This window comes from Bos javanicus, chromosome 1, assembly GCF_032452875.1.
Source record: "Bos javanicus breed banteng chromosome 1, ARS-OSU_banteng_1.0, whole genome shotgun sequence".
Lineage (NCBI taxonomy): Eukaryota > Metazoa > Chordata > Mammalia > Artiodactyla > Bovidae > Bos > Bos javanicus.
In genome coordinates, this window is record NC_083868.1 from 81,310,321 (window position 1) to 81,338,130 (window position 27,810).

Here is a 27,810-nt window from a genome sequence, read left to right on the forward strand (position 1 = left end):
TTTTCCGTTAGAGGTTATTACAAGATACTGAATATAGTTCCCTGTGCTATACAGTAGGAGGTCCACACATTTTAACTGGTATAGGGGGCAACCTAGGCATCATTATTTTTAAATACCACCACCCCCCAGGTAATTCTCACATGCAGCAAAGTTGAGGAGCCACTGACCTCGCCTCTTTTCTCCTTGAGTCTGATCTCCATCAAAACCCTCTCCCTCAGCTGCCACCACTGGGGCCACAGGTAGAACGTGTCACACTAGCACCACTTGCAACACGTCCTCCCAGCCGTCTTAGAACACCTGCCCCTGGAACTCATCCAGACTCTTACGTGCCTTTTCCCTTTTTGCCTAGTCCATCGTCTCCTTTTCTGTTCAACGTAAACCTAATTACTGCAGCCATCTCTTGCCCACAGCAATACAGCAAGCACCCTGTTCTTCCTTTGACCATATATGTCTACCTGGGAAAATCTGAGGAGGAATCTCTAAGTCCGACTGCAGGCATGGAAGTCCAGGAGGCTTCTTGAAGTTGATGGCACTCGAGCCAAGTTTGGATGGGCAAGTAAAAATGAAAGAGGGTGTTTCAAGCAGGGATACAGCAGACGTAGAAGCACAGAAGAGACGGAAACAGTAAGGTTTCTGGGGGAGCTTCATGTTGCTGTGTGTGTCTGGAGCAGGAACTTGCCCTGTGATGTCAGGAAAACACTGCGGAGGCAGCCTTTTGCCAGATGGGGGTGGGTCTTGGGCATCAAGTGAGGAAACTTACATCTTTCCAGGTATAAATGGCAGTTGATAGGCATTTTAAAATGACTTTTAAATTGAAAGAGTAATACATACTTAGAAAATACAGAATAACTAGGAAAGCATCAAGTAGAAAATAATCACTTTTAATCTAATGACCCAGAACTCACAACTGTTAAGATTTGAGGGGAATTTGTTTTCTTCTATGCACATTCTTATATAGTTGAGAAAATGCTGTAAAAGTTTACATTCTGCCTTCACACTTAAAATTATAACATAAGACTGAGCGACTTCACTTTCACTTTTCACTTTCATGCATTGGAAAAGGAAATGGCAACCCACTCCAGTGTTCTTGCCTGGAGAATCCCAGGGACGGGGGAGCCTGGTGGGCTGCCGTCTATGGGGTCGCACAGAGTCGGACACGACTGAAGTGACTTAGCAGCTTAGCAGCTTACATTTTTAGTGTTATTGAAATCTGTAAACATTATAATAGTGTAAAGTTCTATAGTATGATACCATATAATTTACCATTTTCACAAACATAGAAATGGGAGAGGGAGAAGTTTCACTATAATAAGTAATGCCACAATATTCGTATCTGTATGAACTTAGGTTTTGCAATGTTCTTGTGATCAATATCAAGAAATAAATAAATCAACAGTATGAAAGTTTTAGACTCATTACCAAACTTCTAAAAACTTTTCTTCCAGTTTACACTCTGATCATAGGTGTCAAAGAATGCACATTTCATCTTCCCTTTCCAGCACCCGGTATCATGGCTGGTGCCCCTGAAGAGTTTTTGCCATGGGTGTGACATGAGCAGCTGTGCATTTATAAAATCCTATACTGGAGGCTGAATCAGATGCACCAGGTTGGAACAACTATGGCTGCCCATGCTGTTCCATCTTTGCTTCCACTTTTTCCTAATCCCATGTTCCCATTCTTCATCTTTATTCTTTCTTGGAGAGCAAAAGTAAGTGTTTGCTTCACAAGAGCCGGGCATAACACTTTGTTACCAAGAAAAGTGCTGAAAGACCTAGGTCTATGGTTGCAACAAGTTGATGCCCAGCCCAGAGACCCTCTTTTGATAGTTTTATAGAAAACAAATCTCTAAATAGTAATTCTAATTAGGTAGAAATACCTTTTTCTATTTTCCAGTGACACTGCCAACTGACTTTATTGCTAAATTAGTTTCCTTGTGCATCCAGTGACTATCCATTCCTACACAGGTAATCATCCCTGTCCCTGAAATGTCCTTCTTTCTTCTTAACCCAGCAAATTATCTTGACATTCATCCTTCAAGACCTTCCTTAAAGTCTCTGGCACCTTCCTTCCATACCTTGCCCAGAATCAGTTACTCAGGCATCCTTCTTCCTGTAGTTTACTCACAACATTTTCTATACCTAACACTTTCTCCCTCTTGGTTAAGAGTCCTTAGAGTAGAACATTTTGTATTCCCAGTTCTTAACACAGTGTCTGGCACATGGTTGTCACTCAGTAACTGTTGAATGAATGAATTAATGCATTCCTGTTTTACTAAGGTACACAGACATTCCATCTTAAATACAAGTGAGTATATTGAGTATAGAAACAATATGGAGATGATATGAATTGCCAAAAACCACTCTCTGAATCATTCGTACCTGAGGTAAAACAGGGGGCTTACCGGGTAGCTCAGTTGGTAAAGAATCTGCCTGCAATGCTGGAGACCCCGATTAGATTCCTGGGATGGGAAGTTCCCCTGGAGAAGGGATCAGCTACCCACTCCAATATTCTTGGGCTTCCCTGGTGGCTCAGACGGTAAAAAATCCACCTGCAATGTGGGAGACCCAGGTTCGATCCCTGGGCTGGGAAGATCCCCTGGAGGAGCTCATGGCAACCCTTTCCAGTATTCTTGCCTGGAGAATCCCCATGGACAGAGGAGCCTGGTGGGCTATAGTCCATGGAGTCGCAAAGAGTCGGACTTGACTGAGCGACTAAGCACAGCCCAGCAAGGTAAAACAGGACACCTGGTATAGCAGATGTCCTGATCCTGGATTCTATGTTCTGAACACTAAATGTTCTATGTACCTGGTCATTGACTTGTAACTCTGTTTCTGTTTCATTTTAACTCCAGATTTAGTTTCTGCATAAGTCTGTGTTCTAAAGGAAGTACAGGGAATTAAGTGATGCCAGAATTTCCCAAAATGTGTTCCAAAGAAAACGACCATAGATACCTACAAAACTGTTTTATAGGTGTCACACAAAAGAAGAGTCTCGTGGTCCAGCAGGTTTGGGAAGCAGAGTTAAATATATTTCTTTACCTCAGAACTTCCTGGTAGGCATTTTAAGTTGAAAGATCAGTCAGGCAACGGTAGAGAAACAGAAGAGCAGTCAGTCTTCCTGCAGTAGCAGTCAGGGGTCATCCTAGCCTCTTAATGCCAGGAAAGATTCAGAGTCAAAGGCAGAGTGGCCAGAAGTATAACAAGATCCTTGCCCATTCTCCTACACTTATCCCCCCTCCACCCCCAAGCCCCACATCTGTGTAAACCCCCTGCCCCCCACCCACCCACCCACCCACCACACTGATGAGATCAGCCTGTATTGCATCTCTTCTAGAGCCAGGAAGCAAGGTAATGTGTGGGAAGTGATAGCTGCAAGGTAATGTGTGGGAAGTGATAACAACTTTTCGAGTTAGAGCCATTCAACAGGGAAATTTGTTAAAAGACCAAGACATTGTAAAAGCTGAAACAACTTGAGTCTATTAAGTCCCCTGCTTCTTAGAACATTTTGTTACCAGGGAATGTTTCAAGGAGGGAAAACGTTGAACTATCACAGCACTGTCAGACACCAAAGCCTGGTACAGAGAGCAACATTTTTAAAGACATCTGTCTCTCTGCCAACAGAGAAACTTCTGCCTCTCTTTTCTCCTCCTTTCTCCCACCCCAGTACAACTCCCCCGCCCTCCTCACCCCTAAACACTCTCTCCTCCCTCCCTGCCTCCTGTTCTTCCTCCCCCTCCCCCTTCTCCTCCTCCTCCTTCTCTCATTCACAACCCTTATTGAGATCACAGACACTGTAAAATGACACAGTAAGCAAAACTATCCAATGGTTATTCAACACGCTTGGGTAAGAAGGGAATTAATTAAGTGACTAGAGGCTTAGACATTCACTGTTTATTGGATCTAAACTCCTTAAAAGAGCCTGGAGCATTCTCCTAAACAAACTTTGCCCTTTTGTGGCTTCTTGTTAAAGTCCAAATGAGACGGAGGGTTTAAGGAGACTGTATCTTTTCACACATGTGAAAAAAAGGAGTACCAAAGAAGAAAAATGGCAGTATCAGTGGATATAAAGGAGGTAACCTATGTGCCATCACAGAGAGACTAACAGCTTGTGTATCTGTTGGCAGCTGATGTTCATCAGTGATCATCAGTAGGTTAGCAAACTTTAGCAATGTTTATACATTGGTGGGCAGCCCAATAGTTTAACTGTCTTCATTAGAAGAATATCCATAAGGTCAAATACAGGATTCCATTAACTTTGGGAAAGATATATTTAGTTCCTTCCACTCAAGCTTCCATTCTAACAGAACATTTTTCCTATGATCTGTTTATAATTTTAAATTTATGTACATGACTATTTGTATATATGTCTTACCTCCCATATTAGATCCTACACCTCTTACAAGCTGAGTTCCAAAGAGCTAGAAAAGTGCCCTGCACACAATTTGTATTCAATAAAAATTGGTAGAAAGAATGAAATGAATGTAAAAAAGAAGTATATTTGTTAAGAGAATGTTTTTTAAACAATAGTTTTCTGTTTTTAATTTAAATTTATGTATTTTAATTGGAGGCTAATTACTTTACAATATTGTATTGGCTTTGCCATACATCAACATGAATCCGCCATGGGTGTACACGTGTTCTCCATCCTAAACCCCCCTCCCACCTCCCTCCCCATACCATCCCTCTGGGTCATCCCAGTGCACCATCCCCAAGCATCCTGTATCGAACCTGGACTGCAATTAGTTTCTTATATGATATTATACATGTTTCAATGCCATTCTCCCAAATCATCCCACCCTCACCCTCTCCCAGAGAGTCCAAAAGACTATTCTATACATCTGTGTCTCTTTTGCTGTCTTGCATACAGGGTTATCATTACCATCTTTCTAAATTCCATATATATGCGTTGCTGCTGCTGCTAAGTCGCTTCAGTCGTGTCCGACTCTGTGCGACCCCATAGATGGCAGCCCACCAGGCTTCCTTGTCCCTGGGATTCTCCAGGCAAGAACACTGGAGTGGGTTGCCATTTCCTTCTCCAGTGCATAAAAGTGAAAAGTGAAAGTGAAGTCACTCAGTCGTGTCCGACTCCTAGCGACCCCATGGACTGCAGCCTACCAGGCTCCTCTGTCCATGGGATTTTCCAGGCAAGAGTACTGGTGTTTTTCTTTCTGGCTTACTTCACTCTGTATAATAGGCTCCAGTTTCATCCACCTCATTAGAACTGATTCAAATATATTCTTTTTAATGGCTGAGTAATACTCCATTGTGTATATGTACCACAGCTTTCTTTATCCATTCATCTGCTGATGGACATCTAGGTTGCTTCCATGTCCTGGCTATTATAAACAGTGCTGCGATGAACATTGGGGTACACGTGTCTCTTTGAATTCTGGTTTCCTCGGTGTGTATGCCCAGCAGTGGGATTGCTGGGTCATAAGGCCATTCTATTTCCAGTTTTTTAAGGAATCTCCACACAGTTCTCCATAGTGGCTGTACTAGTTTGCATTCCCACCAACAGTATAAGAGGGTTCCCTTTTCTCCACACCCTCTCCAGCATTTATTGCTTCTAAACAAGGACAAACCCAAATATCTCCTTGCCAGTCTTAATAAACACTATCGTATTATACCAGGAGACACCATAGAAGATGGGCTTCCCCAGTGGCTCAGCGGTAAGGAATCCACCTATAATGCAGGAGACACAGGAAATGTGGGTTTGATCCCTAGGTGGAGAAGATTCCCTGGAGGAGGGCATGACAACCCACTGCAGTATTCTTGCCTGGAGGACAGAGGAGCCTAACGAGCTACAGTCCATGGGGTCACAAAGAGTCAGACACAACTGAAGCAACTGAGCATGAGTACCTTAGAAGACCGAAGCCATCTGTCAAAGAAGCAAAACATTAACATAGAACAGTTTTCTACTTTGTGAATATTAATAGGATGTTAGTGATTAGCCACAAACTATGAGAGAATTACACTTGCTTTGGTAGGCAAAGGAGGAATGGAAGCTTTTAAAGAATCTGCCTTTTTATTTTGCTTCTGTTTGAAGTAAATAAAAGTTGTGTTGTAAAAATGAGTCTTTGGGCCAACATCAAACCTTAATCCTGCCATTGCTTTCCCCAGAAGTTGGACAGGCACAGTCCAAGTCCCAGGAACTTTGCAAAGAAAGGACCTCTTCTAGGTGCTGAATCAGAAGCAGCTGCCACTGTGGGAGGCCATGGATCCTATGCGACTCTGAGCCTGAGACTCATATTTTCTGTCCCTCTTTTTGTACTTTGGACCCAGGATAATCTGGTGTAGGTGAAATATTCTTTTCCTTGGCTCAGATTAGGCACCTGGTGTCCTGAAAGAGGTCACTGACTTCCCCCAAGGATGTCCAAGGAGGTTGGCTCACCACTGGCTTACCGCAGGCCAAATTTGAAGTTAATTAAGCATCAGTCATCATCAGTAGGGCCAAGATGTTATTCAGGCATTCAGGGAAGAGAAACCTGATCCAGCTCTGGATAATGACCTTCATCAGCATTCCTTCCTATCCTAATCCCAAACCAGTGTGTCTTTAGCTGCAAGGTGGGGGCAGGGGGGCAGGGTATTTCAGAAACAGATGGTTCATCCTTTACATTACTCTGCCTTTGAAGAAACTTCTGGATATGTCACCCTATTCATTGCATGCATGGTCATACAATCTGGAGCAAAACCTTTTTTCACTGGAACAGAAGGTTTCTGTTTATGAAAAGGTACATTTATTGACTTCTGGGGAAATGCCCTATTCAGAATAAGGGTGAAATGCTGTTTGGTGGGAGCTGAAGGATATTGACAGTTCTAGGTTGGCCATCTGGGGACTAGACCTTCTGGCCCAAACCACACTGGGGAACAGAGACATGTGTATGCACTGGTTCTGCTTGTCTCACTCTACAGACCTCAGTGACCAGCTTCTTGAAGTGGTGGGGCTAGAGGGAGCCATGGAAATGGGGCAGATCTACACTGGCCTGAAGAGTGCAGGCAGGAGGCTAGCCCAGTGCTCCTCTGTCTCCATCAGGTATGTTTCCTCATCACCCAGCAGGCAGCGCCGCCTGTCCCCCTCACCGTGGGTCCTGAATATTCCTACAGATAACAACTTGAAAGCCCTCTTTAGATTTCAGTGCAGAGTGTGGGGGCAGAGTGGGGGTAGGAGTTCAATAACATTTATAAAGAATGTCTTTGGAGACCACTTTCCAAACTAGGTATAACAACCATCCAGGACATCAACTGGAGGGTCCCACCACAACCAGTTTGCTGTTCTCTTAAAACGAATTGATGAAATTCTAGAAATAGGATTGTAAGATGAGGTCCAGAGAGCCAGAGATGCAACTCCTTGCCTTCCTTATCTCCGCATTGAAATGGTCAATGCATGCTGGAGGGCAACTTTGACAAAAACGAGGCTCTCTTCTCTGGATGGCATCACTGACTTGATGGACATGAGTCTGAGTGAACTCCGAGAGTTGGTGTTGGACAGGGAGGCCTGGTGTGCTGTGATTCATGGGGTCGCAAAGAGTCGGACACGACTGAGCGACTGAACTGAACTGAGGCTCTCTGCTCTACACTGCTCATTCTCAAATAGTGGTCTCAGAAACACTTTTATTAAACAGTCCCATATACCTTTGTAGAGCTAAACTGACGTCAGCAAACCCGTCATAATTGACAAAGAGGATGACAGTTTTTTAGAGTATGGACCAAATAGGTCAGCCAATACAGGCTCCTTACGAGATGGGGTCTAATGGAGGGGATCTTCTGATTTTTGGTTGCTTCTGTTTAATAAATGCAACTAGTCACAGATTTTTCTCCACATGATTATTTCCAGAGTCCTTATTCCTTTCCATTTCCCTTTTAATTTCTATAGTGTGTCTTGGGGATCTCCTAGAGGGGACTTCCATGTGCAGGTTTCCCAAAGTTATTTAAACACAAGAACCCTTTTACCCCTTATCCGGGGTGAAATGTCCTCTGAGTTCTTTTGGGGAAACTCTGTTCTTACTGCCACCCTGCATCCTTCATAGAAGTCCCCAGAGCTGTTCCCCGATCTATCCCACTAACCCCCTTTCTTCATTCCCTCTGTGTCTCCTGTCCTTTCTATTATTCCTCAGATCTTTGCTTCTCTTTCCTTTTGGGCTATTGTTTTGCTGGGACACGTTTCCCAGGTTAATCTCTTTAATTCCTTTCTCCATGACTTTTAACACCAAGTAGGTCCAGTCTGTTAGAACATCTAAGCCATAACATGTGTGGACCAGAGAAGTTTGATTCCTGAAGAATTTGGAGAAAAAAAAAAATGTGTAAGAGAGAGGATATTTTCTGTTTCCAGATAAAAACAGGGGTTGAGTCAGGAGCCCTAGCCCCCTGGGCATTCGCTACATAATCTCCTCACACCACAAAAGCAAAATTCCACTCTTTGCTTTTATTATTTGTTTTATTATTAGGTTTATTGGTTTTTGTTATTAAATATCCTCAGGGTCAGTTGGAGAATCATCTACATCAAAACAGCTTGCCTCCCTCATTTTATAATTTCAGAAACAGGGCAGATGCCAGACCCAGGTGAGGGCTTTCTGGCCAGCGCCTGGCAACTGTTCCTGGCTCGCCCAGACCAGAGACCTCCAAAAGGACCTACCTTTCCTCCACTGTGTCTCACCCTTAACAGTCCATAAGCCAAAGAAGCCTTGACCCAAACAAGAAAATAAAGCTTTCTCCTCTTCCCTGTGCCTACCCATGGGGATCACATTCCCGATGACCCCCCTTCCCCAGCTAAGCCAGGTCCACAGTCCATGAAACCATAATGTCTACTGTTGTTCAGGAGATAAAAGAGGGGATGGTTGAGGATTGGGGGCAAGGCAAGACATACTCAGACCTGAGCTGTACTTCGTATAAGTAGGAGACATTACCTCATTGACATTATGCAACTGCTCACTCAACATAGAACCCAGGCCTTTCCCTATTTCATAATCTTTCCCATTTCACAGTGGAGTTTTTGGCACCACGGGCAAGCCCTCTGGCTTGTTGTTTGACTAGGGGGTCCACTTAGATATGGTGCTGCCATACTTGTCGGCCACTTCTCCCCAGACTCCTGTGGACTTCACTGCTCACTCAGGGCCATGTTTCTCAAAATAGTCTGAGGACCAGAGCAACAGAGTTGTCCATAGTGCTTATGAAAACACAGACCCCTAGGCCTGACCCAGACATGCTACATTGGGACCCCTGAGGTGAGCTCAGAAATCTGTTTTCAACAAGCCACCCAGGAGTCTTCAGAACCACTCCTAGGTGGCTCCACTTTCCACTGCTGTTTCCCTGGTGGGGACGGCCTTCATTCTCCAACTCCAAGAAGCCCACTGTGCTCTCTCTGTTCTCCGGTCTCCAGGACAAACAAGCTGCTGCCAATGCAAGTGGATGGAGAGCCCTGGATGCAGCCACCATGCTCGGTGAGTTATTCCAGTCTTTGAGATGAGGGTGAGAAGTTTTATTTGGGATCCCTTTGGGGCACTGACTTAATATAAAATTCTGAGTCTCTGAGTTACAGGGGCTTTGGGAGATCATCCAGCACAGCTCCTCTTCCACTTAGTTCATCCATCCATTCATTTATCTGCTGAGCTTTTATTGATTAGGTGCTATGAGCCAAGCACTGGGAGACACCAGTTCCAAATCCAAAGGAGACATAGACCTGTCTTCAAGGAGCTTATAGTTCTAGGTGAACTCTGAGGCTTCATCTACCGTATTCTTGAGAGCCTCGGCTTGAATTGCTCTAGTGACAAGGAACTTACGACCCCAAAAGGAAGTTCATTAATTCCACTAATGAACAACCCTAATTACTAGAAAATGCTTCTTTATGTGGAGCTTGACCTTAGAATTCCACCTGGTTACTATGACCACCCGGGCTCCTGGGGAAGAATCCCCACAATGCACAGGCATGCTGCACCCCAGATGTACCCACAATCCTGAGGAACCACCTGAAAACTCCCCTGAAAGTGTAACCTCATAGGTTATCTATTGCCTTTATGGCATTTCTGTGACCCATATTACCCAGCACCTAGAACTGTGCCTGTTTTGTAATAGTTGCACAATAATATTTGTTGAAAGGTAAATAAAGAATTGAACAAATGAACAAACAAAAATAAAGGGAACAACCCCATTCCCTGCCTTACCAGTTTGTTAGCAGTTTGTTCTCAGAAACCCAACTAGACTCTTTATGGCGAAGAGAAACCACTGTCCTGGTGTTTAGAGCCCAGGGTGTTAACTGGAATATGATGTTAGCAACATCCTCAATACTGTTGTGAGTGTGTGAATCTCAAAAGACAGAACTTGTGTTTCTGAGCTTCCTCACTCTATTGGAGTATTCAGATACCCTCGAGAACCTGCTATTTAGAGCCCTTCAGAACATCAATTCAGAGAAGGCAATGGCACTCCACTCCAGTACTCTTGCCTGGAAAATCCCATGGACAGAGGAGCCTAGTAGGCTGTAGTCCATGGGGTCGCTAAGAGTCGGACACAACTGAGCGATTTCACTTTCACTTTTCACTTTCTTGCATTGGAGAAGGAAATGGCAACCCACTCCAATGTTCTTGCCTGGAGAATCCCAGGTATGGCGGAGCCTGGTGGGCTGCCGTCTACGGGATCACACAGAGTCGGACACGACTGAAGTGACTTAGCAGCAGCAGCAGTAGCAGAACATCAGTTCATCTTCTACTAGAGAAAGGATTTTCATGAGATAGCTACTGGGCCTGAATTCTACTGGGCCTGAATTGTAGGTTTATTTCTGTAACTCTTTGCTCTGTGTAACTTCTACAAATTGCAAAGTTAGTCCCTAGAGACAAAGACTTTTTAAAATGGCATCTGTTATAAAAGATATCAAAAGTAGAACTTTTTCTGTAAAATCTTACCTCTATCTTTTGGTTTCTATGAAGTCTAAGAAAAGGATGAATACACTATACCAAAATCTAATAATATCTTACCCCCTTGTTCTAGTTGGGAAGGATGGAGGGAATTTGTACTATTTATAATTTTGATGGAATTGAATTAAGAAAACTCTATCCAAAGTCCTCCTGTCTCCTAAAAGGAAAAAGGAAAAAGCTGGAAGAAAGCAAACCCTTGGCTACCTAGCTCAGTGATATCTAGAAACTGGACTGCCATTCCTCCAGATCCAAGTACTGGTTTTAAAGTAGCCAAATATTCCTCTAATCCTTGCTCTCTCTCCACACCACCCTTCAGACATTACTACTTACTATGAAAAAAATAATAATAATAAATAAAACCCAATGATTTTATGGTGTACAGTCATATGTGAAGGTATGTTAGTCAGCTCAGGCTGCCCTAACAAAATACTACAGACTGGGTCACGTAAACAGCATAGTTTCTCATAGATCTACATCCTCCAAGTCCAAGATTAAGGTGTCAGCAGGGTTGCTTTCTGGTGAGGCCTGTCTTCCTGACTTGCAGATGGAAGCTCTTTCACCATGTCCTCACATGGCCTTTTCTCTGTGTGCATTTACTCCTGATGTCTCTTCCTATTCTCATACGGACACCAGTCCTATTGGGCTAGGGCTCCACCTTTATGATTCCATTTAACCTTATTTACCTCCTTAAAGGGCTTCCCTGTTGGCTTAGTGGTAAAGAACTCGCCTGACAATGCTGGATATATGGTTTTGATCCTTGGGTTGGGAAGATCCCTTGGAGAAGGAAATGGCAACCCACTCCAGTATGCTTGCCTGGAGAATCCCATGGACAGAGAAGCCTGGTGGGCTACAGTCCATGGGGTGGCAAAGAGTCAGATATGACTGAGCAAGCAAGCACCTCCTTAAAGGCCGTATCTCCAAATGTAGTCACACTGGGGATTAGGGCTTCAACACATGAATTTGGAAGGGGACACAGTTCAGTCCATAGCAGAAGGTAACAGAAGTCCGTCTTAAACTTCCAAAAGTTAAAACACGCTTTTTGAAACATTTTCCTGAGTGAAGGCACTCACTAACTGTGAAGTGATTCAGAATTGAAGGCTTAATGATAGGACATCACAGCAACAAAAGAATGTTTGATAAAAATTAAAACCAGTTAAATTAGAAGGAAAGCTAGGACAAATCTAGACAGTATTAAAAAGCAGAGACATCACTTTGCTGACAAAGGTCCATATAGTAAAAGCTACGGTTTTTCCAGTAGTCATGTATGGATGTGAGAGGTGGACCATGAAGAAGGCTGAGTGTTCAATTGATGCTTTTGAACTGTGGTGTTGGAGAAGACTCTTGAGAGTCCCTTGGACTGCAAGGAGATCCAACCAGTCAATCCTAAAGGAAATCAACCCTGAATATTCATTGGAAGGACTGACGCAGAAGCTGAAGCTCCAATACTTTGGCCACCTGATATGAAGAGCCAACTCACTGGAAATAAGACCCTGATTCTGGGAAAGACTGAAGGTAAAAGGAGAATGGGGTGACAGAGGATGAGATGGTTAGATAGCATCACTGACTCAATGGACATGAGTTTGTACAAACTTCAGGAGATGGTGAAGGACAGGGAAGTCTGTCGTGCTGCAGCCTAATGGGGTTGTAAAGAATCAGACATGATTGAGCGACTGAACAACAACAACAAATTAGAATGAAGAAAAAACCGTTGTTAAATTCAAATGGCAAAAATCATTCTTTGAAAGAGAAGATAGTATAAACATTCGTAACTTGGATCCCAAACCTAAAGTTATATTCACCAAGACTGAAAGCATGTGGGAGACATTGTTGAAGGAATAGTAAAGGTATGTTAAATTTGATAATTGATTATTCACTTCACTTTGATAATTAGAAAATGTAAATCTGAAGAAAAATTTAGTAACTAGATAATTACTAGTGAAACTAAAAACAGGGTATACACCTTCTGAATCTGGGAGAATTTAAATTTTATGAACCCTATCAGTGTAGCACAAAAAGGAGAAAAACAAGGAAACATTTTAAATGCTTTGATTAAGATAAAAGAAGTTAGGACTAAATATATCAGTAACGACAAAATACCATAAATGTGCTCATGTTCCCTATTAAAAAAAACAAAACTCCCACATTGGGTTAAAATGCATCAATACACTTCTTGTAAAGAGATACATCTAAAGCAAAAAAACATAAATTTTTATCTTATCCTTTATCAAGCATAGAGAAATTAAAAGTAAGATATGATAACTTGGGGCAAACTAACCTTCCAACATGCCAAAAGCATAAAGTGGAATAAAGAAGGTCATTTTTTATTTAGTAAAAAGTACACTCAATTTGAAATCTAATGGTCATAAAAATTTATTTGTCTGATAATAGAATCAAAATTTATACTGTGAAAAACAGTATAGTGTTAGTAGTAGTAGCAGTGTTAGTCACTCAGTCATGCCCAACTCTTTGCGACCCCATGGACTACAGCCCACCAGACCCCTCTGTCCATGGGATTCTCCAGGCAAGGATACTGGAGTGGGTTTCCATTTCCTTCTCCAGGAAATCTATCCAACACAGGAATCAAACCTGCGTCTCCCTGCACTGCAGGCAGATTCTTTACTGACTGAGCCATCAGTGAACAGCCGGTGAAAAACTGTATAGATGTAGTATATTCTGAGAATAAATATATATAAGAAACTTACAGAAAGACAGTTATTGAGAGGCTTTAAAATATTTGGGGCTTCCCTGGTGGCTCAGAGGGTAAAGCATCTGCCTGCAATGCAGGAGACCCGGGTTTGATCCCTGGGTTGGGAAGATCCCCTGGAGAAGGAAATGGCAGCCCACTCCAGTATTCTTGCCTGGAGAATCCCATGGATGGAGGAGCCTGGTGGGCTACAGTCCATGGGGTCACAAAGAGTGGGACCGACTGAGCGATTTCACTTTCACTTAAAATATTTGTTTCTGTCTTTGAGGTCAAGTTGTTAAAAAAAAAATAGATGACATAAAACTTGGATTTTTAAAAAACAAGCTCAGAGATACAGAGAATAGACTGATGGTTTTTCAGAGGTGGGAGCAGGGAGGGCAAGGTAAGAGAAATGGGTGAATGGGGTAAAAATGTACAAATTTCCAGTTATAAAATAAAGGAGTCCTGAAGGTGTAATATACAGCAGAGTGACTATAGTTAATAATGCTGTATTGCATATTTAGAAGTTGCTAACTTTGGCCACCTCATGCGAAGAGTTGACTCATTGGAAAAGACCCTGATGCTGGGAGGGATTGGGGGCAGGAGGAGAAGGGGACGACAGAGGATGAGATGGCTGGATGGCATCACCAACTTGATGCACATGAGTCTGGGTGAATTCTGGGAATTGGTGATGGACAGGGAGGCCTGGCGTGCTGTAATTCATGGGGTTGCAAAGAGTCGGACACAGCTGAGCGACTGAACTGAACTGAACTCAAGTGAGTAATTCTTAAAATTTCCTATCACAAGAAACAGTAATTTTGTAACTATGGTGACGGATGTTAACTAGATTTATTGTGGGTGGTCATTTCACATTATATACAAATATCAAATTATTAACCTGTACACCTGAAACTAATATAATGTCAAATGTCAATTATACCTCAATTTAAAAATTAAACTTGGATGAAATAACTATGCCTTAAACAAATCTAATTTCTTCAAGGTCCACAGGATATTTACTAAAATAGACTATAAACCAATTCATGAAGAAAAAAACAAAATCCAATAACAGATGTTATAAAGGTTGTTTTATTTGACCACAAAGCAATAAAACTATAAATAAATAATAGATTAAAAGATAAATGAAGTCCAATCAGATTATTACATTCTCCTAAAGAATAGATTTAAGAGGGGATCAAAGCCAATATTATTGACTATTTAAAAAATAGTAAAATTAGAAGGCTCTCATCAAAAGTTTTAGAATATAGCCTAAACTATATTTGGAAATAAATTCAAAGTCTCATATGCTACCATCATTTGAAAAGGGAAAAAATGTAATGTATAATCCCCAAATTAAAAGAACAGTAATAAAACAAAGTTAGCAGAAGCAGAAAAAAGAAAACAAAAGATATAATTAGAAATTAAATAATTTAAAAAACAGGGAAATATAGAACTAGTTCTTCAAACACGTGAAATGTTTGAAAATGTAATTTTAAAAAGAGATTAGAAATAAATATTTAAAATATGAACAAAGCTAGTGGAGGTGATGGAATTCCAGTTGAGCTATTTCACATCCTGAAAGATGATGCTGTGAAAGTGCTGCGCTCAGTATGCCAGCAAATTTGGAAAACTCAGCAGTGGCCACAGGACTGGAAAAGGTCAGTTTTCATTCCAATCCCAAAGAAAGGCAATGCCAAAGAATGCTCAAACTACCGCACAATTGCACTCATCTCACACACTAGTAAAGTAATGCTCAAACTTCTCCAAGCCAGGCTTCAGCAATACATGAACTGTGAACTTCCAGATGTTCAAGCTGGTTTTAGAAAAGGCAGAAGAACCAGAGATCAAATTGCCAACATCTGCTGGATCACGGAAAAAGCAAGAGAGTTCCAGAAAAACATCTATTTCTGCTTTATTGACTATGCCAAAGCCTTTGACTGTGTGGATCACAACAAACTGTGGAAAATTTTGAAAGAGATGGGAATACCAGACCACCTGATCTGCCTCTTGAGAAACCTATATGCAGGTCAGGAAGCAACAGTTAGAACTGGACATGGAACAACAGACTGGTTCCCGATAGGAAATGGAGTACATCAAGGCTGTATATTGTCACCCTGCTTATTTAACTTATATGCAGAGTACATCATGAGAAACGCTGGGCTGGATGAAGCACAAGCTGGAATCAAGATTGCCGGGAGAAATATCAATAACCTCAGATATGCAGATGACACCACCCTTGTGGCAGAAAGTGAAGAGGAACTAAAAAGCCTCTTGATGAAAGTGAAAGAGGAGAGTGAAAAAGTTGGCTTAAAGCTCAACATTCAGAAAACTAAGATCATGGCATCTGGTCCCATCACTTCATGGGAAATAGATGGGGAAACAGTGGAAACAGTGTCAGACTTTATTTTGGGGGGCTCCAAAATCACTGCAGATGGTGACTGCAGCCATGAAATAAAAAGATGCTTACTCCTTGGAAGGAAAGTTATAACCAATCTAGATAGCATATTGAAAAGCAGAGACATTACATTGCCAACAAAGGTCCGTCTAGTCAAGGCTATGGTTTTTCCAGTGGTCATGTTTGGATGTGAGAGTTGGACTGTGAAGAAGGCTGAGCGCCGAAGAATTGATGCTTTTGAACTGTGGTGTTGGAGAAGACTCTTGAGAGTCCCTTGGACTGCAAGGAGATCCAACCAGTCCATTCTGAAGGAGATCAGCCCTGGGATTTCTTTGGAAAGAATGATGCTAAAGCTGAAACTCCAGTACTTTGGCCACCCTTGGAAAAGACTCTGATGCTGGGAGGGATTGGGGGCATGAGGAGAAGAGGGTGACAGAGGATGAGATGGCTGGATGGCATCACTGACTCAATGGACATGAGTCTGAGTGAACTCTGGGAGTTGGTGATGGACAGGGAGGGCTGGTATGCTGCAGTTCATGGGGTCGAAAAGAGTGGGACACAACTGAGCGACTGAACATAAATATAAATGTAGTAATGGTTTTACTTAATTATAAGACATTATGTGACATTTATAGTTATCTTGATCCTAATAAACTTGAACATCTTATATAAATCCTAGGTAACCATTGGGGGAAGAGTGGGAGGAAGGGCTAGTTAGGGAGTTTGGGTTGGACATGTACATACTGCTACATTAAAATGGATAACCAACAGGGACCTACTGTATAGCACAGAGAACGCTGCTCAATGTTACATAGCAGCCTGGATGGGAGAGAAGACTGGAAGAGAATGGATACATGTATGTTATGGATGAGTTACTTTGCTGTCCACCTGAAACTATGACATTGTTAACTGGCTATGCTCCAATGTAAAGTAAAAAGTTTTAAAAGAATTCTAGGTAACCCTTAATGAAATGAAAAATATTTGATCTTACTGGTGAGTTCTTCCATACTGTTAGGAAATAAATATTTATTTGAAGTCTTTGTTCCATAGAATAGACAAAGATAGAAAGCTATCCAATCCATTTCATAGAATTAAGATAGATAGAAAAATCTAACAAAAGCTGTGCTTAAAACTAGAAAGCTACTGGGACTTCCCTTGTGATCCAGTGGTTAAGACTCTGTGCTCCCAATGCAGAGGACATGGGTTCAATCCCTGGTTGGGGAAATAAAATCCTGCCTGCTGCATGGTGCATCTGGAAAAAAAAAAAAAAGGAAAGCTACAGATCAATCTCAAATATGAATGATATAAAAATTGTTAAAGTATTGGTAGATAGAATTGAACAACATATTAAAAGAATCAGTCACTCCTCAAGAAGAATATATCAAAGAAATGTGCAAGGAAGTCTTTTTTAAAGTTTTTTGTTTTTAACAACAAAACCAATTGCCTTATTTAACTTAAAAAGCATTTCCCACCCCAGTGGTCCAGTGGATAAGACTCTGAGCTCCTGATGCCTAGGTTCTATCCCTGGTCAGGGAACTAGATCCCACATGCCTTAACTCAGACCTAATTCAGCCAAATAAATAAAGATTGGGCTCCCCTGATGACTCAGATGGTAAAGAATCCGCCTACCATGCAGGAGACCTGGGTTCAATCCCTGGGTTGGGAAGATCCCCTGGAGGAGGGCATGGCAACCCACTCTAATATTCTTGCCTGGCAAATCCCCATGGACAGGGGAGCCTGGTGGGCTACAGTCTATGGGGTCGCAAAGAGTCAGACAGGACTGAGTGACTAAGCACAGCACGTAATTAGATACAAAGGATAAAAACTTTTATATTAATAGGCTTGGTGTGTAGCAGGGTATGTTAATTCCCTTCCCTAAGGAAGTCTCCTTAATAGAAGTTTAGATAGAAAAATTACATGGTAATATGGGTAGATGACCCAAAATACTCAATCACATTCAACATTTCTGAATGAAATGAAACTCTTGCAAAACTCAGATTAGGAAGACACTTCCTCAAAATAATTAGTTATTAAACCAATAACTAATACTTAATGTAAAACAGTAGTAGAATTCTCATTAAAATTGTGGATAAGACATATGCTAATGTTGTTTGGAAATTCTAACCAGCGCAAAACACATGAAGCAGAAAAGAGATATAACTATTTGGAAAAGAATCAAAACTGTCATTATTTGCAGGTAGTATATGTAAAAGAAATCTAATAAAATCAACTGAAAACCTCATAGGTTAAATTATTTCAGTGAAGCTATAAAGAAAGAGGCAAAAGTTAACAGCTTTTGTACATACCAGCAATAACCAATCGGAAGAACATAATAGAAAAAAGCTGAAATATTATATGGCAACAAACAAAAACAAAATACCAAGCCGAATTGTGAAAAATAGATGAAGACTGCAAGACTTAGTTAATATTTTTTTAAAAGATTTGAGTTTCGACACATCCCATGTTTCCAAAAGGGACCCCCAAACAAAATTCCAATGCAATTTTTTAACTTGACAAAACAATGCCATAGCTAAGGCATTTTATAAAAGAGCTGTGAAGAACTTCCCACAAGATATTAAAATAGTTATATAGCTACAATAATTGGCCCAATATTGGATAGGTAAATCAATAATACAGAAGACAGCCCTAAGAAACTCTAGTGTATATAAAAGGCAGTGAAGGAAAAAAGAAAGATCATAAATTAATTTGAAAGTAATGGACTATTTAACATGGTATCCAAGAAATTGCCTGTTTGGGAAAATGCCATTATACAATCAGACCTCCACATCCATGGGCTTCACATCCTTGGATTCAACCGACCTTGAATAGAAAATATTCAGGAAAAAAAAATCCAGAAAATTCCAAAAAGCAAAACTAGAATTTGCTCTGTGCTGGGAACTATTTACATAACATTAACATTGTATTTACAACTATTTACATAGCATTTACATTGCATTAGGTATTATAAGTAATCTAGAGATGACTTAAAGGATACAGGATGTGCATAGGTTATACACAAATACTATACCATCTTACATAAGGGGCTTGTATAAAACCAGCATCCATGGATTTTGGTATCCCCAGGGGTCCTAGAAGCAATTCCTTATGGATAGCAATGGATGACTATATACTAACCTCTCACCTCTGTAGTACTAGAATCCACAAACCACAAAACCTCACATTGCCCAGCATCTCCAAACTCCTACCTTATCAAGACATTTCTCAAAACTGCTGAAAACCCATGGGAGGGATTCAAGTTTCACTTCCTCCTCTTTGCCCAGGAGGTGCTAACAAGCAAATAAATTGGTCAGCTAGGGGGAGAAAAAGGAGAAGGAAAGATCTTCTATGGTCTAAAAAAAATGGGCTCCATCAGCGGGAAATGTAAGCAGTGCACCAGCTGCCACTCTGCCCCAAGCACGCCCAGCTCCACTGACAGGATATCCCTCGTTCTTCTGGGCTGGGCTAACTAGTCAGTACTTCCATAGCAGGTACCCATTCTGTGCTTTCTCGGGGAACACCAAGGTGAATAGGATGAATTTCTTCTTCCCCTCAGAGAGTGAGAAAAGACTTTACCACAGTGAAATGTGCCACAAATCACTGCCGTCAGCTGGGGCTAAATTGCAGCCACAGATGAGTATTATCAGGGCCCCCTGTCATCCGCGCCTCACTTCCCTGAATTCTGAGGTAAAGGCGATGCCATAATCAAGCAGAATGGCGCTTGAAGTGTCCTCGGTATGCTCCCCTGGGGACCACCCCAAAGCAAAGAGACTTACTACTCGCCTCCTACACCTCCAGGCTGGTGAAAACCAACCTAACAGTCATTTAAAGCTTCCTTCCCCCAGGTTAAGCTCTTTCTCCACAGTGTCTTTTGGTCCCATCTTTTTCTTTTCATAACCTGCGGCCTTATGAATTTAAATCTGGCTTGCAGTAGAACTTCTTAGCCAGACTCTCCCCCACTCCAGCTCATCCTGACAACAGCTATTGAATAATTCCTTTCAAGCTTTTTTTTTCCTAGTGAATTCTCCAGCTTAAAAAGTTGTCATGGTTCCCATTACCTCATATTAAACCCAATCTCTGCCACCTCCCCTTTAAAGCCCTTCCCCAGCTTCCCCTCCGGTGTCCCCGATTTCACTTCTCATCCTGTGGTCCACACTCAACCAGTTGGTATGTAGGCCCTCAAACTAGTGCCTTCCCTTTCTCTCTCACCAATACATTTTCTTCCCTTCCTTTCAGATCTTAAAATGCTTCCTCAGTTGCTCCATTCAGATTCTTCTCATTCCTTAGTGAACCTTCTTTTGGACACCACTTGGTTTATCCTACATTAATTTAAACATGTTGATGAGTCTATCTCTTCAAGAGCTCTTCCATTGTTCTCTGGGATCACACTGTCGTTTGAATAGGTGGTAAAAACCATGAGAGTGAGTTCATAGACTGTTTCTTTTTGATAGGTTTTTAATTTTTATTAGAGTACAGTATAGCTTTACAGTGTTGTACAGCAAAGTGAATCAGCTGTGTATATACTCTCACCCCTCCTTTTTTGGATTTCCCTCCCATTTAGGTCACTACAGAGCACTTAGTAGAGTTCCCTGTGCTATATAGTAGGTTCTCATTAGTTATCTATTTTATACATAGTAGTGTGTATATATGTCAGTCCCAATCTCCCAGTTCATCCCACCCCTCCCTTTCCCCTCTTGGTGTCCAGATTCTGTTTAACATACATCTTTCTCCTTCTCCAGTATAGGGTAAGATTTTAATTGGTGCATTCCATTGTTTACACTGGGTTTTCATTGACTGTCATTTCATCTTCACAACAACTTTGTGAGGAAACTAGAACAAATGTTACTATCATTTTACAGTTCAGCAAGCACTGATTTTGAAGGCTAAATGATTTGTCCAAATGTCCATAGCAAAGAAGGGGAAGTTCTAAGACCCAAATCCAGGTCTTTGAATCCTAAATGCCTCTTGTTCCCACATCATCTTCCTATTTGATAAATGTTGATAAGACTGAGAGTGCAGATTATCACTAGACCACATTCAAATAGGTACCAAGCATTTGAAGCCACGCCCTGAAGGTAAGGTTGGCAAGAAAGAGAAAAAAAGACTTCACCAGTGTCTTTCACTTCCAATTGCAAACTTCATGTTTGCAGGAGAAAACACTCATTAAACCTAAAAGTAAAAAAGAAAGAAAGCTTTTATAAGAAAGTTGGGTCTCCGCTGGAAGACTAAGAAAAGAGGAAATGCCTAAGACTCACTTTTAAACTATCCACATGAGTGGCGATTGGTTCAGAGATCAGATTCAAGATCCTAGGTCAGTTTGGAGTTCCTGGTTTATGTCTGTATGCTTGGGCAGAAACGGCCAGGAACAGGGAAGACTGGGAACTGGAAGAGTGGGACTCTGTTCTGCCCCTGTCTGTGCAACCTTAGGCTAATCTGAGGCTCAGCAGAGCCTTGGGGGTCTCCATTCCTTTATCTGTCCTACAGAGGGCTTGACTGAGATGGTCCCTGAGGTCTCCTCCGGTTGTGACATTTTGAGTCTATGAATAGCAAGGACACAAGACAGGTGCGAGCTGATCACCACGTGGGAAGCTCACACCTGTCTCTCCCCAGCGTTTCCGCCCCTTGCTTCCAGCACCATTCAGGGTCCAGTTGCCAATTGTGAAGCTGTTCAAGGACAGTCGTCCTTCTGCTTGGGGCTCCTTCCAGCTCGAAGCTGGCCTCCCTTCCTCTCTCTGCAAGTCACTCTCCCATAGGTTCCTGGGGTTTGCAGGCCACTAATTCATTTCTCCCTCTTTGCTTTTAGATTAAAATTACTCACAAGAACCAAGCGCCTATGATGATGGGGCCCCCTCAGAAGAGCAGCTTCTTTTCGCTGAGGAGGAAAAGCCGTTCAAAGGACTAGACACTGTGCCAAATGCCAGTTCAACCAAGAGAGAAGACAAGAAACTGAAACACACGCACACACCCACATGCACACACACAAACACCATACTCTTCTCCAACCAACGGAAGCCAAGCCACCCTTCAGGAAGAAAGCTTCATCCATTCTGTTTCAACCATGGATGCATCCCCACAGAGCCAGTGCCGGCAGGACATTTTGAATGGACTTGGGATTCTCCAGGGTGTGGCTGGCTCGCGCAGCAACCTTCACTTTCCCAGAAGGCCTTTAGTGGGACTTTCTGAGACTGAAGGAGAAACCCCCCTTTTTTCCACCAGCCCTGCAAGTTTCCTCCCGGCCGTTTGCAAGGAGCAGGCTGCAGGTTTCCTGCCTATGCTGAGGTCGGATGTGGCCAAGAAAAAGAGCCTGTGTTCCAGAAAACTCGCACAAAGATCCCTCTGTGCGGAGACAGGACGGCCTCGGACTCTCAGAGTGCAGCCCTTGGCAGGGCTTGGCACCCGCACGCCAGTCTCTCAGTTGTCCTTCAAGCTTCTCCCTGAACTAGCTGAGGAGGCAGAAAGGCTGTGGAAAGCTGTGTTTCCCTTCTTGGTTCTGCACGTTGTCAGTGGGCACTAGTGGTTCTCCTGAAGCCTTCTGGTGGCTGTGTGCTTGTTTAGAGCCGGCTCCAAGAGCCCCCAGAGCTGCGTGCACAGCACACCTTAGATGTGGTATTTATTTTCTTAGTTCTATGAACACCTGGGAGGGAAAGCAGAAAAACTGAGATTTATTTTTTAAATCGGTGTCATAATATTGTGTAAAAAGGGAAGAGGGAAAAAAAAAAAAAAACACCCCCAGCTTCTTTCTTTTTCAAGCCAAAGCGTGTTTCCTGTTTGAGTTCCAAGGCCTGGTGGCAGACTATTCCTGAAGGCAAAGAAGATGGGAGGGAAGGGCCTTTCACTGAGGAGACCAGGAGACAAGCCTTCAGGCGGTTCCCTCCTGCCTCTTTGTACTTGCCACTCCCAAAGCACGACCTGAAGACCTTTCTGCAGGTCTTCGGTGTGTGTACATATATGTAGCATATATATATATTTATATATATATATATAAATATTTATTTACTGATGGATTTTTCCTAATTGAAAAAAAATATGAAGTATAAGAATTGAAAGTGGGAAAGAAAAAGAAATGCTTGTTTCTGCCATTTCATTGTCAAGACACATTTCTCCCTGGTGATCATAGGATTCAAGGGAAATTGAAGTATCTCCTTATAAAGAGACTGAGAATTTCTCTTCTCAAAACAACTATGAAAGCTATGAGGGGCAGGATTTACTGTCTCATTTGTCAAATAAGGAAACTGAGTCCTAGAAAAGTTAAGAGATTTGTCCATGGTATCTTGGCTAAAGTGGTTTGGGATTCGGTGCCACTAAAAAGATACTTAGTAGAGAAAAGAACCTACACATCTTGGAATGACATCAGGGCCATTTCTGGTCACTGAGAAGTGATTCCATGTAGACCCAGGTTGCCAGGGAGGAATGAACATGTGGTACACATGTGGACGGGACAAGCCCATGTGAGAAAATAAGGGCCTCCCCCATGATTGCTGGAGACTCTCTCGGGTCTGAGCTGGTCAGTGTGTGCGTGCATGCTCAGTCGGGTCAGACTCTTTGTGAGCCCATGGACTATAGCCCACCAGGGTCCTCTGTCCATGGGATTTTCCAGGCAAGAATTCTGGAGCAGGTTGCCATGCCCTCCTCTAGGGGATCTTCCTGACCCAGGGATCAAACCCGCATCTCCCGCATCTCCTGCATTGGCAGGCAGATTCTTTACTGCTGAGCCACTGGGGAAGCCCTAACCTGGTCAGTAGACAGGTTAAACTCTCCACGTGTCACATCATCATAGTCTCTTAAATCTGGAAACACTCCTGGCTGCAGGAATGACCTCAGCAGAGAGGCACAAGGAGGACAACAGCCAGTGACCAGAGGGGTCTCAGCAGAGCTCAGTGGGCTTCATTCCACTGGCACCAGCATCACTGCCTTCCCCAAGGGCAAGCCTGTGGAGAGCTTCGTTGGTAGAAAGAAACATTCTCCTTGTCCCCTATCCCCTCTGAGATTCTGAAAAGCAAACCTGTACCCACTTGGCATCACCCCACTAAACTCCCTCTCATCTCCTCGCACTGGGTCAGGAACGTTGTGCAAAGAAGGGAAAGTTAAGATTGTATGTACAAACTGTTCATAACTCTGAAGGAAGCAGTCATCTAGGACCGCCTCAGATAAGAGATCTAGAACCATCCTGTTCAACCTAACAGCACGGAACACCAGACGAAGGGAAACCCCTGAAGAATGTCCTGAATGATGGGCTCCTTGGGATGGGACCAACAAGCTCCAGAATGACAGCAGGTACTCTCTTGGAAGCCACTTGCTTCTGAAATGAAGGCAGGTTCAGTTTGGAGGTCACTGATTGTAAGACATTTATAGAAGTTATTGCATGTGCTTCAGCCCCAACCCCCCAAGATTGAGGCTGTTGAGATACTGCACTGTTGCCAACAGATGAGACTGATCCTCAGAGATTCACGCACCAGAGACTGGCCCCTGCCTGCCTACTCGGGTGCACAGGACTGGCAATGTTGCTTGAGAGACATGTCCCATGTCCTCCTCCTTAAAACCACAGAGTATAACAAATGTTGGTGGAATTGTACTTTCAATTTTGTAACCTGAGTCTAGTGATGTTGTTTAATCTGACTTTGCAACTCATCTTTTAACTAGTGGGACTGTAGTTTCCAACTGTGGAGTACCTCATCATAGTGCTCCTCACAGCAACCCCTGAGGTTGACGGAGAAGGTATTATTAACCCCATCTAAATAATGAGGAAAACAAGGCTTAATATAACAGTGACTTCTCAAAATTAGGTAGTCGGGAAAATCCTCCTTTATTCCTCATCTTATCTAATTCTGACCATGCACAGACATGTTCTCACCTGCCCCCCACACACTTCTACCCCTCTGGCAATAAAAATGAAACAGGAAATCTTCAATACATTCTGTGTCTCTGGACTAATGGATGAGGTGTTGCATCTCATTATAACTTGGTCTTTGTAGGTTTCCTCCAGTGAGTTGAGAATGGAGATAGATTTGGTAGAATGATTATATTTCAGGTCAGAGACCAGCTCCTCTCAAGAGAGTTCTTTCCACAGATGGAAAAGATATGTTGAAATTGCCAAATAAATTAGGAAATACTTGGCAGAATCTGGAAGAGCCTCCAGACTGGCGTTACATAACATGCATATACATTATACATATGCACATTATATAAGGTGACATAGTACTTAATGTGCTGTATATATTATGTAAATTACATATTTGTGAGTAATCATGATAAATATAGAGACCCACTAATCACTTTTTACACATACCCAGTGACAGATTAGGAAGTTGCCTTGCCAGAGAGTCTTAAAACTTACTCTCTCCTGCTGCTTTGGTTCCAACTCCTGCCAAAAATAATTGCATCAACTTTTCCCGTCTCTAGCCCCCTCTCCTCTTGGCCAAAACCGTTAGTTACCTCCTGTCCTAGCTAGGCTGCACCTTCCATGGAACACTACCATGACTGGGATCCATAAAAATAGATTCTGGGGATGGGATGGATCTAGACCCCCAGATCCCCTGTATCCATGTTCCCAGGTAGGTGGATGCCTAGGGCTGATGTTAAAGGGAGAGGTGAGGAGAGAGAAGAAGAATCTACCAACCATCCAAGGAAGGAAACCATGTTCCTTGGCCACCAGTTTCAGGATCTGACCATCAATTAGGAAGTTATTTCCAAAGTCTAGTCTAAGTTTCTGCAGCACATCTGAAACCATAATTTCCTAAAATGTGTTTCACACAATACTGGTATCTATGCTCCATGCACAAACAGTTCTGTGATCAAGTACTAGATCCCCTTCTAGAAGAAAGAAGGGGATTTATTTGTCTGTCAACATCCATAAGTTAGAAACTTGCCCTAACCCCACCATTTCTTCTTTTTGTTCTCTGGGGATATGGGAACATGTAAGTTACCATCCTCTGCAATATTCCATAAAGTACTTTTCCAGGACAAGGAGTCTCTACTCTTAAGACACTCTTTCTAGTTTCTTCTGTGATTGTTTAACTACTTTTATTGTTCCCATCTACATGTCTTCAAGCAAGAATCAAGGATCTGGCCTCTTTGTTTCCTGAATGGAGAAGGGATTGGGGGGAAATTAAGGGAAAAACATGATAAAGGTCAGACTATGTTGGTCCAGAGGAGTGAACCAGGTCTGAAGAACACAGTTGTGGGAAGAGTCAGTGTTTATTCAATTTAATGACCACTTTTGAAGCTAGCTAGCAAAACATGGAAAGAGCTGTTTTGTGAGAAGTTGAACAACCACCTGTTCTTATAGAAAGAACCTTGACCTAGTTGGGGAGGAAGAAGTAGTGATTGATCTACGTTGTTGAAAAGCTATTGAAACTATTTTTATAGGCATCAATGTTAAATCAATAGGTCTGCTACTTCCTTTTGAGGAGCAAACCTCAGTGTTCATCGTTTTCTGAAAGAGTGAAAAATGACTCCCAGAGAAATTTCTGGATCAGCGGGTACTGACGAGTTAGACCACACTTGTACATGGTGAGACTGACCAAAATTGTTGGTGCCCTCAAGGGCAGCTGGTGGTGGTGGTGATCTTTCCTCAGCAGTTCTGAGTTAAAGGAAAGAGTTATGGTGTTACACCCAAAAGAGAGCTTGCATTTCTGTTGGTCTTCATATTAGCAGTTTGGAAATCTTCTCTTAGTCATGAATACCAGACCTGCATCCAACTTGGAATAAATAGCAAGAAAAAAAGAAACTATCCCATCTCAAATACCAATCCAGTTTTGCATAAAACAGGTGAATAGAATTGTGTAGAATTTCACATGATACCATGGATTTTAGCTCACTTTAACGTTCCACCATACTCAAATACATCTTTTAACTTTCTACTATAGGGAGAAAACAATAAAGGGAATTCTCATTTATGACTTGCTTGGTGAAAGTGGAAGTGTTAGTCACTCAGTTGTGTCCGACTCTTTGCAACCCTATGGACTGTAGCCCGTCTGTCCATGGAATTCTCCAGGCAAGAATACTGGGTTGGGTAGCCTTTCCCTTCTCCAGGGGATCTTCACAACCCAGGGATTGAACCTGAGTCTCTTGCATTGCAGGCAGATTCTTTCTATAGGAACCATCTGAGTCACCAGGGAAGAGGCACTATGTCAAGGCCTTTTCATGTGCTACCCTATTTAATCCTCAGAACAGCCCATGATCTGGGCATTTGCTTCTTTCACAGATAAAGGAGTTAGTACATAGAAAGATGAAGTACCTTGTTCAAGGTCAAACAGATACAAGTGGTAGAGCAAAGACTTGACATGGGTCTGACTTATATCAATGTTGATGCTTTTTCTACTGTATTTTAGTGTCTTTAACCTTTATATCTATTTCCAACTCTACCATCATCCTGGGTGAGATTACACAGATAGTTGATGTTCTATCTGGTCAACCTCTGTATGGCCATCTGCTCATATTTCTACTGAAGAGCTTCCAACACTTGCTCATATTGAAACTCAGCAGCCTCCGTCGGCAGCTAGAACCCAAAGCCTCACCCTTGCAATCAAACTGGCAGCCATCCCTTAATCCTCAGTGTTTCAAATTCCAGCTGAATGAGAATTGTTTCCCAAGGCCCGCCTAATAGATTTTTCTATTCAGCACTGAGTGAGAGAGCAGCAAGCAGCTTTCTCAGACTCAAATGCTATGGTCAGCAGTGACTGGCCTGCACAGGGAAGGAGAGCTAGGGTTGTGGAAGGGAGCCTCCAGCAAGAAGGCTCTGCATGTGATCATCATTAGTGATAGGCGTGGGCTGGGCCATCTGTGTTCCACAGGAGAACAGAATGGCAGACTGCCTTTCAGATGCCAAACGAT

The 27,810-nt window shown here is 42.4% G+C and overlaps 1 protein-coding gene across 5 annotated transcripts in view; it reads left to right on the forward strand.

Annotated features, from left to right (window-relative positions):
* The window catches only part of DGKG (diacylglycerol kinase gamma), a 222,935-nt gene extending 199,957 nt beyond the window's left edge, over positions 1-22,978 (forward strand). For 4 of the 5 annotated variants that reach the window (XM_061413297.1, XM_061413298.1, XM_061413296.1 and 1 more), the window contains 3 exons: positions 6,912-7,032; positions 9,376-9,436; positions 21,782-22,978. In XM_061413297.1, coding sequence (XP_061269281.1) covers positions 6,912-7,032; positions 9,376-9,436; positions 21,782-21,880 — 281 coding nt within the window. In that variant the 3' untranslated portion in view covers positions 21,881-22,978. The other variant, XM_061413305.1, reaches the window with a different exon arrangement.
* The last annotated feature ends 4,832 nt before the right edge of the window (positions 22,979-27,810 follow it).